Here is a 17,631-nt window from a genome sequence, read left to right as displayed (position 1 = left end):
TATTAGTTCTTACATGCTCAAACACGCTCCAAATTCCTTTCACACCCGAACGAGCTACATATCAGACTTAGAACCTTGATGGCAAACTTTTGTAAATATGAAGTGGAATGACCATATTGCTTCCACCATTCAACTGTAAAAGTAGAAAAAAATTTCAAAATATAATATTGATAAAGAAATAACTTATTAACTATAAAACAACATATAAGCACTCACTCACCTGGCGACTTTGTTAATGGCCATGTTTTTTCCAAAAAGTTGCTCAGCATTCCTATAAAGATTAAATTGCTCTGTGATTTTATCTTGCACGGATTCTTCAGGTATCAACTTCTCAATACATTCATAGTATCCATTTCACAAAGGTTCATATCCTGGTATCCTCTCTTCATTGTCATAAAACAGTTCCGGGTTCAAAACAAGTCCAGCTGCATGCAAAGGGCTATGAAGCTTACTATTCCGCCTTTTATCTATGATCTCAAAGACTCTTTTGTATTTTATTTGATCACTAAAAGAGGCTTGAATAGCCTCCTTTGCCCTATCAATTGCTTCGTATAGGTAGCCCATTGGTGGCCTTTGCTCCCCATCCACCAAACGAAACACTTTAACTAAAGGACCATTAATCTTCAATGTATGAACCATATTGTTCCAGAATGAAGGAGAAAGTATAATATCTGCAGATTCTCTCCCTCGAGCTTCCCTTCTATAGGCACTGCTAGTGTACTCATATGAAACAAACAACTTCTTCAAATTACCTTTTTGCTCATACATCCTATGCAAAGTCAAGAAAGCAGTAGCAAATCCTGTCTTTGCAGGTTTCACCAAGCTTCTTTGTTTAGTGAATCTCTTCATCATGTTCAATAACAAAGGCTTTTGAACAATACAGGAATGCACTTTAATTGCCTGATTAAAGACAGTACTGAAGGGTCTTTCTTTGAAAATATCACCGAAGATCAAATTAATAGAATGTGCTGCACACGGAGTCCAATAGATATGCGGGTACCCAGCAAACATCAAATTACCAGCTTTAACATTTTTACTGCATTGTCCGTGACAACTTGAACAACATTTTCTGCTCCAATAGAGCCTATTGTACTCTTGAACAATGAGTACATTTTGGTTGAATCAGTCGAAGAGTCGCTTGCATCAGCAGACTCAAGAAACAAACTTCCCTTAGGAGAATTCACCAAGATATTGATGATTATTTTTTCAATTATCGTCGTCCACTTATCCATCATAATGGAACAACCAAACTTGTTCCGTTCTACTTTGTGCTCTTCCACGATTTTGTTCACCTCTGCCACCTCTTTTTTTAGATATGGCCCTCTAATTTCATAATAAGTTGGAGGCTTCATTCTTGGACTATATTGGCCTACGACCTCAATAAAAGCAGCAACAGTGTCAGTATAATTAACACAATTAAAAGGAAGACCTGCATCATACATCCACCAGGTAAAGTAGGTAACTGCATGGTCCCTCAAAATCGCTTTGGCATCAACTTGAGGATCACCACTTTTTCCTCCCTTATCTCCAAATTTTTACAGGAAGTAACAATCCATATGACCTTTGGTCTTGCCAGTAGATCCACAACTAGAATACATTGGTGGAAGCGACGAAGCATCGTTACCTTCTTCTGTTTCATCATCATCATCAAGATTATAAAGTTCTTGTTCATGAATCATTTAAGTATTTAACTCTTTCTTTTTTTGAAGGTATGCTTTCAATTCTTTCTTTACATGCCTCGGAACGTTAGGACAATATGCGATATTTGGATCACCACCGATTAGATGCACTTTTTGACGATAGATTCCTCCATTTGTAATCTTATCACAAAAAGACATTTAATGGTTATCTTGTTGGTCTCGTTAACTCTTGAAGAGTAAGCCCAAGCAGGGTCTTTTCTATCTTCTTTTGGTGCCATTAAAAGAACAACTACATAACACATAAGAAAGGCAATAAGAACTAAGAATAAAAAATATTATAATTGGGCAGAAACTGGAAAATTGGGCAGAATTTTTTTTGAAAAAAATTTGACAGCATTTCAGCGCTTTTTGGACGTTTAGAAAGAAAAAGAATAAGAAGAAGAATGAAAATAAAAAGTGCAGAACATATCTGTTGAAAGTTGTTGTTGTACTGTTGAAGAAGAAGAAGAAGAACTGTAGTTTGAAGAAGAGGAATCGCTGCTTGAAGTTAATGAAGAAAAGAGGAACAAATCACTGCTATTGTTTGAAGAACCCTAGTTTCTCGCTGCTGAAGAAGTTGAAGAAGTCCAGAGTCCAAACTAAAACAGAATACAAAGTTTTTAATTAAATAGGGCTTTGGATATTTTAATTAAAAAAGCGTCCGCTTCGCTCGCTTCTTCTCGCTTCACCGCTTCTCGCTTTTTACAGAGAAGCGGTCGCTTTTTCATACCAGAGTCGCTTTTAATGGTAGAAGCGCTGACCCTTCCACTCCGCTTTGCTTCTCTCTTAAAGCGAGGAAGCGCTCGCTTTTTTTTTTCCACTGATTTTGTTTTCTCATCCAATAACCACCCAACACTATATCACACCCATCAATATCCAATAATATGAGTTTATGCTCAAACTCAATACCATGTATCTTCCATTTAAATTGATGCCATGAATAGTAGCTCATCAAATGGCTTCCAATAGCAGCTGTTACTCTCATAGGAGCATCCTCTTGTATTACACAACCTAGCTGCTTTAAAGTACTACTGGCAACAAAACTATGAGTGGTACCGCTGTCAGCTAATATAATTAGTTGTTTCTTCCTATACATTCCATTCAATTTGATAGTGTTAGAAGTGATAGTGCCATATAATGCGTTCAAACTTATTATTTCATCAATTACTCCTTCAGGAGTCTCCAATGATCTTTCTATCTCTTCCATCCTTGGTTCTTCTTCCCCTTCCTCCTGTTCAGTTATCCCATATAATGCATTCAAATTGCCTATCTTTGCATTTATTACCTAGGAAATACTTTTCTCCACACCTATAGTATTCTCCTTTAGCTTTTTTGGCTTCAGACAATTTATTTCCTGAGATAGTAGAGTTAGGGTTGCCTTCTTTTGGGGTGAAATTAGAAGTTCTGCTTCCTGAAGCACCAGAAGCCATACTATACCGAGGTGCACTCTTTCCCCCACTTCCTCTATTCTTTCTGCTCATGGATTCAAGTAGTTCCTCCTTATGTCCAGCTTTCTCAACAGCCTGAATTAAAGAAAAGGGATCCAACATCTTAACTGTGTGTCAAATTTCTTCTTTAAGCCCTTCAATGAAGAACCCTAGAAAGAATTCTTCTGGAATAGTAAGGTGCTTAATCAACACCCAAGTTTTTAGGTCCTCAAATTTTTCTAAGTATTCAGTAACACTACCAATTTGTTCAATCCTCTTGAGCTTTCATAACAAATTGATGTTACTATTATCTGAATCATTGAATCTTTTTCAGATTTCCTCCACGAAATCAAGCCACCTCATAATACCTCGACTCACTTGATATGAAAAGTATGACAACTCAACTTTTCCATTTAAATGAAGAACAACAGTTTCAAGTTTGTGCTGGGGATTAGAGATGTGATTGTAATGAAAGTACCTTTCACATTTCCTCAACCAAGATATGGGATCACCATCTTCAAAGTATGGACAGTCTACCTTTGAAGGAGAGTTGCTCAAGTGAAATCTTCCTATGGGTTGCTCATGAGGCTCTACTATTCTTATCCTGCTTCCAGAACCTTCCACGTGGTGGCTTCCTGTCGGCGCATTTCCCAGGATCCCATCCTTATTGACGAAGATTTTGTCCATCATTATGTCAAACTTGTGATGTAATTCGTCCATTTTAGAGTCACTGGACTCCAGCTTCTTGTTTGTCTCTATCATGTAATTTTATAGTTGATTCTCCAATTTTTTTATTCTTTTTTCAGTAGTCTTAGCCCTAGTTTCTGGGACTCTCATGGTACCAGGACTTGCTCTGATACCAATTCTGTAATGAACTAATAGTTTTTATAGGAAGTGAAGATGTAATTGAAAGAAATGGAGCTTTTATTGATCACTTGAAAACAATTGAGCTACATCAATGGAATTACATATAAATACTAGCTAATAACCCCATGGATATGACCTGAAAGTTGAGAAAAGAAAGAGAGGATTAGGAACGAAGAGAGAGAAGAGAGAGAAAAGAAAGTAGTTAGAAAGTGTAACTGATTTACCGAAATTTGACTGTTCCTTCCTTCTCTATTCTGTTTATTTATTAGTTGTTGGTTGGATTGGGGTAATAACTAATTGGGCCATCGAGTCTGTAACAATCTTTAGCCCAATACCTTCTAATCCTTTTATTTGGTGCATACAAGTTTCTACACACACCTTCCCCAATATAGAGATACCTACTTACTCCAATTTCCTAATTCCTAACCTCAGGCGTTACAGATTTCTTGGGGAAAAAGCATAGAAGGTTCTGGGTTCATCTATATATTAGGGGATTCAGACGAAAATTGGGGGTTCTGGACAAACAATTTCGGAGGAGGAGGAGGAAAAGCTCTAGGATTTCGATTTCGATTTCCAATTCTCCTCTTGTGTTTTTTTGGGTCTCGAGATTCAGATTCCTTTTTGTTTTCTAGAGTGACAGAAAATTAATTTTTTTTAAAAAAAGAGAGCTTCTGTTTCTTCATTTCGATTTCGATTTTGGTTTCAAAATCATGGTGTTTGCTTGAGGTTTCAAGGTTTACCGTTTTTGGTTGCCGATTGAGGTTTCGATCGAGGTCATGGTTCGTGTTGTTGTTCCTTCTCGTTCGGATTTAGGATTCAAAGCTCTGTAGCCGATTTCACTTTTATTATCAAAAGGAAACTTGAATTCTCTGGTTCAATCTTATCCCCTTTATTTTATGCTTTGCTCTTGGTGATAATATGATTTGAATCTAGGCTAAATTGGATGAATGAACTTTGAATTCGGGTGTGGCTTCGTTCCATGAAAAATAGTGCTCAAATACCTCGTTTAATTTGAAGCTCTTGTCTGAATTTTCCTTAGCCTTCTTAGAGTTATACTTCCTCTGTTCCAGTTTATGTGAATCTATTTCCTTTTTGGTCCGTTCCAAAAAGAATGACCCTTTCCAAATTTGGTAACAATTTTGCTTAAACTTACAATTATATCCTTAATGAGAAGCTTTTATAACCACACAAATACTCTGTGCCCCTTTTTGACTTGTTTAGGACCACAAATTCCAAAAGTATTCATTTTTTCTTAAACTCCGTACCCAGTCAAACAAATTGACATAAATTGGAACGGAGGGAGTACATATTAGTGAAAGAGGAGATAAATATGGTGGAATTCTTATTGTTTGAAAACTTGTGCTACTGTTTTGGTTTAATTAGAAGATTTGAAGAATTTTACACTATTTGAGCCAAATCTGATTCTAAATCTTTCATAGTGTCGAAATATTGTCCTTATTAGTTGGGTTAGAATAACTGCCACACTGAGTATTGAATAATCTGTTTTGCTCGTGACAAGTTGCTTTGGGGTTTGTGGTCGAGGATAAATGCAGTTTTCATTCTCTTGTTTCAATTGTGTGATACATAAATGTTGGATTTTAGAATGTGGTCACTGTTGTATATTTCATTTCCCCTTATCCATGTGCCTCTTTTCTTTGCTGTACTCTTATTATAAAAAAATAATATAGGCTGGTATTTTAAAGAAATCTGAAAGGAACGCTTTTCGTTTACTAAAATTTGCACAGTTTGGAGATGTATTTAACTTATAAAATATTAATCGTGTAAAGAATTTTATATGTACTAATCAATCCTGTTAAGATCAATGAAGTATAAAACACAGAGTGGTCGATTGATGTTATGACATCTATGCTTCAAAGTTATAGTTTGCAAGTAAATATTTCACTGTTTTCACCCACAATGCGACTTTCCCGGCATTAAACCCGTTTTGGAATCTTTATAACTTTGGATTGCATCCGACCTTTGTCTACTTTGCGAAAGTTAAAGGTAGGCACCGAAAGAATCCACATGAATAATGTATGTGTTCGAGGCTTTGATGGAATTGGTGATAGGGCTAGTTGGGTTCACTGTGATCAAAGGCGAAGCCATGATTTGAACTTTATGGGTTCGGAATTATAATCATTTTAAGTTACTGGGTTCTAAATTAATAAGTTGTACATATTCAATAAATTTTTTAAGACAAATACATGATTTGAACGAAAGCTACTGGGTTCGGTCGAACCTGCGTCCCGCACTCTACCTCCACCCCTGACTGTGATATTTCAAGTGCTAGATGTGGCTGTCTCCTATAGTTTGTTATTGGGTAGGCCCTGGATACATGCGGCTAAGGCAGTGCCGTCATGGTGTACTAGTAATTGTTAATATATAAATATGTGTGTGTGATTCCAGCCACAAATAAATCGATGAATAATATGTTTTCGAAATACATTTCCATGGAGATATTATCAAACACACTTGTATATTATTAGATTGTCTATGTTATCACGTTCTTTCATTCATTTCAAATCCTAATCTTATACGTTCTTTAGATTTAAAAAAGTTCTCCATAAATTTTCAAAGTACTTATGAAATATTTTCAGAAACTGCGTTCTAGTTTATCCAAAATTTGGCATGGAGATGAAACTTAGAAAGGTTCCAATAACTTCTGAATTCAGATGCCGTAATTATATATCTTGGTGGAATAAGGGATATTGGTTGTTGAGATAAGGGATAAATAATTTTAGAATTAGATGCAATTTATCTGCGTTTAATTGAATTTTCGAATTCAAAATTAATAATTTCGGGATTAAGTTATACCACATTTGTGGTATCACTATATCCTACATTGAGGGTGGGATAATAATCCTGAGTTTAAGTAATCCTAGTAATCCCAGGATAAAACACTACAACGAGAAAAATTTTCTTTTTCAAGGTTGTATTCTAATGGTCCTTTATTTAGTAAACACCATACACATACTTGATATTATATTTTATTTTAGTCTAATAAACTAAATATCTCCAATAAAAAGCTATTTACTAAATAATTTCATCTTTATTTAAAATTTATGTATTATAATTCCAAAATAACTTGATAAATATGTCAAGAAAAATAATTGTAAGAGAATTAGGTGACGCTACTCATATTTTCTCAGTAGTACTATTTAATTTTCTAGCGTTGCATATGGACTGTTGAGGTCGTACGTTTGTGAAATACCATAACTCGCCTTTTTTTTTTGGAAACTACCAGCTATGTCCATTTATAAGTAGTTGATTATAAAAATTGGTCAATTCATAAAATATTACTAATATTAGTCAATTAGATATTTGTAGCAAAAAAAGTCAATTTGTTTTCTTTCTTTTGAGTGAGTGGTATTAGAATAGATTGAGTACATCTTAAGGAGCTTGAATCTCAGTTTTGGGATGATTTAGTGAAGTTTTGGGATAGTTTGAATAGAAAATTCGAAGTAAAAACTGAACATGAAAAAAAAATATGTGTATCACACTGTGTATCACATATGTATCATATTTGTATCAATTGTGTATCACATGTATATCCATGTATACCTGTGTGAGATACATGTGTGATACATTTTTGATACATGTGTCGCAAAAAATTTTTGTGAACTCGATTTAATTATGAATTTTGATACAAAACCAGTGTAAATCACCTCCAATCTTCCTCAAATTTTGTATATTGACTTATATATATGTTTTCAATGAATTTCAACAATACCAATTGAAGAAATTCCTTTTTTGCTTTGATTTTTGGAATATTGTATTTTTTTTGTTATTTCATAACCTTATTTACTACCTCATCTATGAAATTTCCTTTCCGTCGTGCATATAATGTTGCTAATCACGCTTAAAAATATGGAAGGAGATTTTCGCATGTGATTCTTTGATTTGAGAGAAAGAACCTTATTTATTTGATTTTTCAATTTTTGATGTGTTTGACTGGTTTTGGTAAGTCTATGACTAATGGATAGAGGTTGGTAAGTTGAGACTTATTTGGGACATTTGTGTAAGTTTTTCTTTTTTTTTTTCGAAACATTTTCATCGTCTTGGTACGGAGTAAAGGTGTTTATCGGACGGATTGGACCGAGTTGGATATGAAAAAAATCGCTCGTCCAGTTAGTGGGACGAGCTGGTTAGTGGATCGGGGTTCCGGGCTGGTAGTGGCCTGGAATTTTCCGGGTTAAGTTGGATCCGTATGGGTTCGAGCTTATCGGGTCTGGACCGGGCCGAGTTTTTAGTGTATTTTGTTTTCTTATTCAATGTAATTAATACTTAAGTGTTTGCAAGCTTTTAAATAACAAAATAAGTATTTTAAGGAATAAAATTAAACTTTTAAACTTTAAAGTTTTAAATTTGAAATTTGAATTTTAAAATTTTAAAATTGATATTAAGTGGCTACATAAAATTATTTAATAAGACCAATATGTAAGGATCAAACTTCAAAGGCTTTCATTTCATATTTCATTGCATAATAATACTTCAAATTAACTTGTCTAATAAACTAACTCTTTAAGCTTAAATAAGTCTAATAAATTCAAAATAACACAAATTGTCTCACTTCAACTTAAATACAAATTCCTGGAGGATGCTCAAGACAACCCTTGATGTGCCTCCTTGAACCAGTTGTGCCCTCTCATTTTGGACGAACATTAAAGACTCGACCATAGTTCCTGCACTCTACTTTGCGATCTTCTTCATTTTCTTCTACCACCTCAAAGTGTTCCCAAACATGTGGGCGCATTCTAGAAGCATAGGGCATGATTTAACTTGAACCTAACAAAAATGATAACCACACTTCACTTAATAATTGTATTTTTGTAGTGCATATCGTAAATAATTGATAAAACTTGAAATTTTAATTAATTGACAACTTGAGAGCAATAAGCTATTCAATACAATAAGCAATTCAAGAATCAAGAGAAAATTAGAGTAGAAGAAGAGGGTAAGTTGTGAGAAAAAATAAAGAAGATGGAGGTTATTTATAGTTTTTAAAAAGCTAAAAATATAATTTACCAATTATTAGAGGCAGGAGGGCTATTTTAGTTAGAGGGTAGGCCGAAATGGCTAAAAGTACAAAAAATGGTCATTGCACAACAGTCATTTTTTATTTTGATTGTTCGCAATGGTAAAAAATAAAAATTCCCAACGGATACCGGGCTGGAACCCGATAAAAATCCATGAGCGGGTTATCGGGCTAGCTGGGTTTCGATGCACCGATAGCCAAAAATGGCCCGACCCCGTCCCACCCCTTAGCAGACCAGGCTGATCCGAGCTAAATCGGGTCGAACGGGATTGTCAGTGGGATAGTCCGGCCCATTTAACACCCTTAGTATGGAGTGAGGATAACTATATAAGTGATTTATTTAAATTATACAAGTGACTTAACTTTATCTAAATTGATATATTTTTATGCATTAACTTTTCTAATTTGTTGTAATTGTTGGTATAAATTGTGTTCAAAATCAGAAAATTATAGAAGCAAAGAAATGTTAATTTGATAAACAAAACAAAAAATAATTCCAAGCCCACAAATTACTTGTGTGTCCTTAAGAAATTGAATCCCCTCACTGTTGCCCAATATTTTGGATTAGTTCCTTCTAGGATAGAACAGAATAACTATTATGTGAAAGTGACACTATAAATCACAGAATTTCAGTGAACTCAACAAACAACACAAATCATACTTGACACTTATGTTTATTTAGAAAATAATACAATAATGTAGAAAAAAGGGGAGCAATTCAGATTTTTCATGTTTGAAAAATGAGGCCAAGCCACTAAATTTATAGACAAAGGAAGGGTGAGATGGAGAGGTGCAATCGAAATGGTGCCTCTTTCATTGTCCATTCACACCCTTTAAAGAAAAAGCCAACAATCTCCACATAAATGGGGAATGGCCATATGTGTAAAACCATGCATGGCAAAATTGTGTGATTCACAGGTAAGGATTAATCGCATCTGGATAAGTAGGTTTCCTTTTGAACTTTCTATAGTGAGCTTGTGTTGAATATATTCGGTCAATCGGTAGATTTGATATCTTTGAACTGTCGAGCTTTGGTGTATATCTAGACAATTATAAATCACACAATCAACCCTTAATCGGCTTTGGTTCTTATTGTTGTGTTCGTTTCAGTCATGAACACCGCTTGATTTCATAAGTGTATAGAGAACCGGCCTTACAGAATTCTCCTCGAAGCGGTTTACACTTTACACTTACATAGATGATTCCTAAATGTGTTATCTGGTAGATGCACTATTTGATGTACCCCTTATCAAACTTAGAAACCAGTAAAAAGCCTTAATGTTTTATCCTTGATACTGAACATTGTCTCATCATAAAGAATGGACCAAAATTTTAGTTGACAATGTTGAACTGTCATTAATGACTTTGTTTGATCTCCTTGAACCTAGATCATTGATAAGTAGGGATTTTGACTACTTATTAGCGCCTTTTAGCTTTCGTTTTAGTCCAAAAACGTTTAATTGTGTTCCCGAAAACTAATGAAATATGCTTAATTGCTGGAGTATTGGAAAATGAGCCACAAAAATTAAATCCAACTAAAGAAGGAAGGATCTGAACTCGAACAAAAACTGGCATAGAAGCTCAAAGTTCGGACCGCAGAAAATCATCTGCGGCCGCAGATTGTGAAGGCAAGCTTAGCAGAGACAAGTGCAAAGTGCGGTCCGCACATGAAATGTGAGACTGCAGAAGCTAAGCAAGATCAGAAGTTCAGAGAGTTCTCATTTCAATCTCAAAGGAAGTGCGGACTGCATAATTATTGCGCAGTCGCAGAAGATCAGCTATACGGCCGCAATTACATTTGTGGGGTCCACAGAAGAGCCTTGTGCGGCCGCAGATTGTGTAGGCAAGCTTATTAGAGACAAGTGCAAAGTGCGGTCCGCACATGAAATGTGCGACTGCAGAAGCTAAGCAAGATCAGAAGTTCAGAGAGTTCTCATTTCAATCTCAAAGGAAGTGCGGACTGCATAATTATTGTGCGGCCGCAGAAGATCAGCTATACGGTCGCAATTACATTTGTGGGGTCCACATAAGAGCCTTGTGCGGCCGCACCCAGAAATGTGCGGACTGCAGAATATGAGAGACGCGGGCGGGGTTTAGAATTGTGCACCCGCAAAGATTCACATCCTTTGAAGATGAAGCAAAATGCGGACCGCACGTGGAATTGGTGATTTAACATTGGATTTCTATATTTTAATCTTTCAATATGAGTTTTATTATATATTCTTCTTTATTTTCTGCTACACTCATTATGAGTAGCTAGATTTTTTTAGATTTTTTTACTAGGGTTATGACCCAACCCTAGTGTGTAAGCCTTATGGGTGATTAATTTTATGCTTTTTTGTGAATGAGTGTTTGTTATTTAGCTAGGTTCATGATTCAATATTGGAATTAATGGTTGAAAACATTGATTCTTGCCTATTTGACTTAGTCTCTTCTTGAGAAACAGAGATCTAATCTAGGTAACTTAGCTAACAAGGAATTGGGTCAATTGAAAGATTGATTAACCTAATTAAAGGGTTCAACCTAGAGATAGTAATAACCCGACTTGAGATCTTATCAACCGTTTTGGTAGATACCCATTTGGACTTAAGAAATCCAAATTGGGCAAAACACACTCTGATCGAGAGGTATTGAGTGGGCAACGTAATGTTGTGAGCTATAATATACCCCAATCAATAAAACAACATAAAAGTTTTTATTCCATTAGGCAAATACCTAGGTTATGGTCACATCCCTAGACCCTTTTTATATCTTTGACAAATATTCAAAAACAATCATCTCTAGTTTTATACCTTTAGATTTGCAATCCTTAGTTAATTTAAAAGTAAAAATAATACCCTATATTTGGAAGTGCATTATAGATACTTCACATCTTCACTCCAAATACATACTACTAACTCTCATCTTAGCTCACTGTGGATTCGATTCCAACTCCTTGTTGGATTTTATTATTGCAAACGACCGAATCATACCTCGCTAGAGGCGTGCATTTGGACGTGATCATTTTTAGGTGCCGTTGCTGGGGAGCTAAAAACGGATTTAGCTATATATTTGATTTTGTGTGTGAATTGTCTTCTTTTCCTTCCGTGTTACTGATTTTTGTGAAACAATTATAGGTGAAACAATGGCTCTCAACAATGATCCACTCAGAAACATGCTTATGGGGTATGTAGACGTGTAAGATGACTAAGTTGAAGAGGTTCCTCTTGAACCTCAAGCAAATAGACGAGACCGATAGCCTCAAGACAATGTCCCAGTTCCACCCCCACCTCCACCAAGAGCGATTCCACACCGGATGTTGCCGAATGAAGGGTATGTAAGTGCCATAGCCTCGACCTGCATTAGGGCGGGCAACTTTCAAATCACGAATGTAATGCTCACATTACTAGAGCAATGGGGATTCTTTACCGGGGCTCCGAGTCAAAATGCATACAAATATTTGAAGGGGTTTGTGGACATTTAGTGGGGGAGTAAACAGACAAACGTCTCTGAGGATGCTTTAAAGTTAAGGCTATCTCCTTTAAAGTAGAGAGATTGCCAAACCATTCCATCCATACATGGGATGAATTGGCGGAGAAATTTATTTTCAAGTTCTTTTCTCCCGGGCATATGGCTACTCTTAGAGACAAGATTCTAGCATTCAAACAAGAGCCCAATGAGCCGTTGCATGAAATACGGGAGATGTACCAAACAATGGTCAAAGAGTACCCTAATAATGACATGACGGAGGCTATGATTCAACAAACTTTCTATCGGGAATCAATACTACCAATGAATGCGTGGTCAACCAACTTGCCGGTGGAAATTTCATGACAACGCCGTATGCACAAGCTTGTGAGATCTTAAATGAAATGGCATATACTTAATCAGCATGGAAAAGTAGAGCAAATGTTCCTCAAGGTGATCCGAACATGATTAACCTATATAAAGAATTGCATGATCATGGTCAAGTCATTGCCGAGTTGACCACCACAATGAATCAATTAGCCAAGGCTCAACTTGAACAAGTGCAAAATCCTAAGCAAGTCAATGACATGGATGAAGTTAATATGATGGTGAACAAGAGAAGGCAAAAGAGTCCACAGGTGCAAAATCATGTGGAAAATTATGTACAAGAAGATAGTGGGTTTGATAATAATGAATCTTACAATGAACAAAAGAAGGAAGTGCAATATGTTAACAACTTTCAAGGGCAAAGAAATAACTCTCAAAGCCTATATCAACAACAATGGTGACCTCAAGTTAATCAAGGTAATTAGAATTCGAACAACTACGGTAATTAAAATGGTAACAACAATCAAGAAAATTGGAGTGGTGGAAATAACCAAGGCAATTGGAGTGGCAACAACCACGGATATTGGAGAGGCAACAACCATGGGGGATAGAACAATAATCAAGGCAATCAGGGGTCGGACTTTCAAAGGCCCCCGATGTATTAACAACCGAGAAACCCACCTCCTTATCCTTCTCATGGTCCAAGTTCTTCCAACAATGAAATGGGACGAATTGAAAATATATTCAAACAAATGATAGAGAAGAATGTTGACTCCGATGCCCAACTAGCCTCATACAACATCAATTCGCAACTTGGATGTTCAATTAGGGCAAATATCTCAAGCATTAAACACTCGTCCTAAGAGGGCATTACCAAGTGACACAGTGGTGAACCCAAAGGGTGGGAACAACACAGGACATGCCATGGCCGTTACGACAAGGAGTGAAAAATGTGGGGATACACCCACCTCAAGTCAAAGGAAACTTGTGGACGATGAGTAAGTGGTACAAGAAGATGCAAGCACAAATAATGTGGTTCAAGCAATGATGAAGTGCGGATTGATATTGATGACAATGTGGAGGAAGATCAAGAGGAAGTGAACCCGTCTAGAGAGCACATTGTTGACATACCGGAACCGGTTGTACAAAAGGCAAAGGCACCAATGCCTAGGCCTCCTCCTCTATATCCTCAAAGGCTTGCCAAGAAAAATGGCGAGAATCAATTCAAAATGTTCATTGACATGATAAAGAGACTATCTATCAATGTGCCATTAATTGAAGCATTGGAGCAAATGCCTGGTTATGCAAAGTTCATGAAAGATTTGGTGACAAAGAAGCGGTCGATAAATTGTGAAACTATAAAGATGACTCATCTAGTGAGTGTAGTTGTGCATTCAGTGGATCCTAAATTGGACAGTCCCAGCTCTTTCACAATTTCTTGTACCTTTGGAAGTGCTGAATTTGCTGAAGCTCTTTGTGATCTTAGGGCAAGTATCAATTTGATGCACTATACGGTTTTCAAGACTTTGGGAATTGGGAAACCAAGAACCACATATATGAGATTACAAATGGCCGATCGTACCATGAAGAGACTGTTGGGAGTAATTGATTACGTGTTGGTCCATGTTGATAAATTCATTCTTCCGGCAGATTTTGTTATTCTTGATGGTGAGGTTGGCTATGAGGTGCCAATTATTCTTGGGAAACCTTTCCTTGCTCCGGGGAAGGCTCTAGTTGATGTTGAAGCCGGAGAACTCACCTTCCAGGTTGGTGATGAAAAAGTGGTTTTTCATGTGTGTAAGTCTATGAGGCAACCCAATAGCAATGATGTGTTCTCTTTCGTGGACTTGGTGACCGATGTAATTATGGATGAAATAAGTGATGTGATGAATGTTGATGATACATTAGAGGCCGTCTTGCTCAACTATGATGATAAAGAGATGAAGGGGTACGTGGAATATGTAAACTCTTTGCAAGGATGGGGTCATACACTTATGAGCCCTGCAAATTGTCCTTGGATCTTGAAAATAGAACCACTTCTCCAACAAAGCCTTCAATTGAGGAGCCTCCCATATTGGAGTTGAAGCCATTGCCTCCATATCTTCGATATGAATTTCCTGGACCTTCTTCTACTTTACCGGTTATTCTTTCCTCTTGTTTGACTAACGTGCATGTAGATTCTACATTGGCGGTGGTACAAAAGAGGAAGAAGGCTATTTTATTGACATTGGCGGATATTTAGAGAATAAGCCCCACATTTTGAATGCACAAGATTAACTTGGAGGAAGGTTCCAAACCATCTATTGAACATCAAATGAGACTCAATGAAGCTATGCAAGAGGCTGTCAAAAAGGAGATCATCAAATGGTTGAATGTCGAGGTTGTTTACCCTATTTCTGATAGTTTGTGGACTTCTCCGGTTCAATGTGTCCCAAAGAAATGGGGCATGATGGTGGTCACCAATTATAAGAACGAGTTGATTCTTACAAGAACGGTGACTGGGTGGAGAGTGTGTATGGACTACCGTAAGCTCAACAAAGTCACAAGGAAGGACCATTTTCCACTTCCCTTCCTAAATAAAATGATTGATAGATTGGCCAGCCATGCTTTCTATTATTTCCTTGTTGGGTATTCCAACTACAGTCAAATTCTTATTGCTCCAGTGGATCAAGAGAAAACTACTGTTATATGTCCTTATGGTACTTTCTCCTCTCGCGGATACCATTTGGGTTATACAATCCACCAACGACTTTTCAAAGGTGTATGATGGCGATCTTCATGTACATGGTGGAGAATTACCTTTAAGCCTTCATGGATGACTTCTCGATGGTCGGGAATTCTTTTGATGATTGTCTATCAAACTTGGATAAAGTGTTGGCAAGATGTGAAGAAACAAACTTGGTGCTCAATTAGGCGAAATGTCATTTCATATTTGAGGAAGGCATTGTCCTTGGACAAAATATCTCAAATAATGGCATTGAGGTAGACAAGGCAAAGATTAAGGTGATTTCTAAACTTCCACCTCCAACTTCAGTGAAAGGTGTACGTAGTTTCTTAGGCCACGCGGAATTTTACCGGCGTTTCATCAAGGATTTCTCTAAAGTGGTAACCCGTTGTGCAAGCTTTTGGAGAAAGATGCTAAGTTCCATTTCAATGATGATTTCATGAGAGCCTTTGAATTGCTAAAGCTCAAGTTGACTACTATTCCCATCATCACTACTCCAAATTTGAGTGTTCCTTTTAAGCTCATGTGCGACGCAAGTGATGTAGCGGTAGGGGCTATTTTGGGGGAACGCATCAATAAGATTTTTCATCTGGTCTATTATGCAAGTAAGACCATGAATAGTGCCCAAGTCAACTACACCGTTACTGAGAAAGATCTTGTTGCCATTGTGTTTGCTATTGAGAAGTTCCACCTGTATTTGATGTGTGCAAAAGTAATTGTCCATACGGATCATGCGGCACTTTACTATCTTATGAGCAAGAAGGATTTCAAAGCCTAGTTGATGAGATGGGTACTTTTTTTGCAAGAGTTTGATATAGACATCCAAGATCGAAAAAGAAGTGAAAACCAAGTGGCGGACCACTTGTCTCGTTTGGAGGAGGAGAGAAGGCTGTATGATGGCCTTGAAATCAATGACTCCTTACCCGATGGGCAACTCTTGGCTAGTTCTATGAAAGAGGTGCCTTGGTTTGCGGATCTAGCAAATTATCTTGTGAGTGGTATCATTTCGGTTGAGTTCTCTTCAAACCAAAGAAAGAAGCTCAAACGGGATTATCACAACTATTATTGGGATGAACCATACCTTTTCCAGATTTGTATGGATGAAGTGATTAGAAGATGTGTACCGAGGAGGAACAGGGTGAAATTCTTGGGGCTTGTCATTCTTCGCCGTATGGTGGTCACCATGGTGGAGCAAGAACGATGGCCAAAGTGTTAAGTTGTTGTTTCTTTTGGCCCACTCTTTACAAAGATGCAAGTGATCTCGTTAAGCGTTGTGATAAATGTCAAAGGGCCGATGAAATCTAAAAAAAAAATGAAATTCCCCTCACCACTATTTTGGAGATTGATATTTTCGATGTGTGGGTTATTGACTTCATGGGTCCTTTTGTGAGTTCTTGTGGAAACACCTACATCTTGGTTGCGGTTAATTATGTGTCCAAATGGGTTGAGGCCGTTGCTTTACCCAACAATGAAGTGAGAAGTGTAGTGGCGTTTTTCAAGAAGAATATTTTTACAAGATTTGGGTCTCCAAGGGCTATCATAAGTGATGAGGGATCACATTTTTGCAACAAAACTTTTGACACCTTACTCACCAAGTATGGTGTCACTCATAAAGTCACGGCTCCCTATCATCCACAAGCAAGTAGTCAAGTGGAAGTCTCCAACCGGGAGATAAAGAGTATTTTGTCCAAAATAGTGAATGCTAACTAGAAGAATTGGTCAAAGAAACTTGATGATGATTTATGGGTTTATAGGACGGATTACAAAACACCGATCGGAATGTCTCCATACCGGTTGGTGTTTGGAAAAGCTTGTCATCTGCCAGTGGAACTTGAGCACAAAGCCATGTGGGTGTTAAAGAGGTTGAATCTTGAGTGGGATGTCGCCGCCAACTTAAGGGTGTCACATTTGAATGAGTTGGATGAGTTCCGGTACCATGCATACACAAGTTCGTCTTTATACAAGGAGAAGAAGAAGTACCTCCATGACAAGTACATTCGGAACAAGGAGTTTAAAGAAGGTGATCTTATGTTCAATTCTAGGTTACAGATGTTTCCCGGAAAGTTAAAGTCTAAATGGAGTGGATCGTTTGAGGTTATGGGTGTGACACCCTTTGGTGCATTG

General features: G+C 37.1%; 1 protein-coding gene across 1 annotated transcript; it reads right to left on the bottom strand.

Moving 5' to 3' along the window:
- Window positions 1–354: 354 nt before the first annotated feature.
- Window positions 355–1,679, bottom strand: LOC142178319 (uncharacterized). Its single transcript, XM_075247651.1, has 3 exons — window positions 1,625–1,679; window positions 1,020–1,525; window positions 355–900 (listed from the first exon to the last, which is right to left on the bottom strand). Exons 1-3 carry the CDS (start codon window positions 1,677–1,679, stop codon window positions 355–357), a joined length of 1,107 nt encoding a protein of 368 aa, XP_075103752.1.
- Between the last annotated feature and the right edge of the window lie 15,952 nt (window positions 1,680–17,631).

The sequence above is a fragment of the Nicotiana tabacum genome, chromosome 3 (assembly GCF_000715075.1).
Source record: "Nicotiana tabacum cultivar K326 chromosome 3, ASM71507v2, whole genome shotgun sequence".
NCBI lineage: Eukaryota > Viridiplantae > Streptophyta > Magnoliopsida > Solanales > Solanaceae > Nicotiana > Nicotiana tabacum.
The sequence above is the reverse complement of the archived record's forward strand: the minus strand, read 5'-3'. Positions and strand labels throughout refer to the sequence as shown.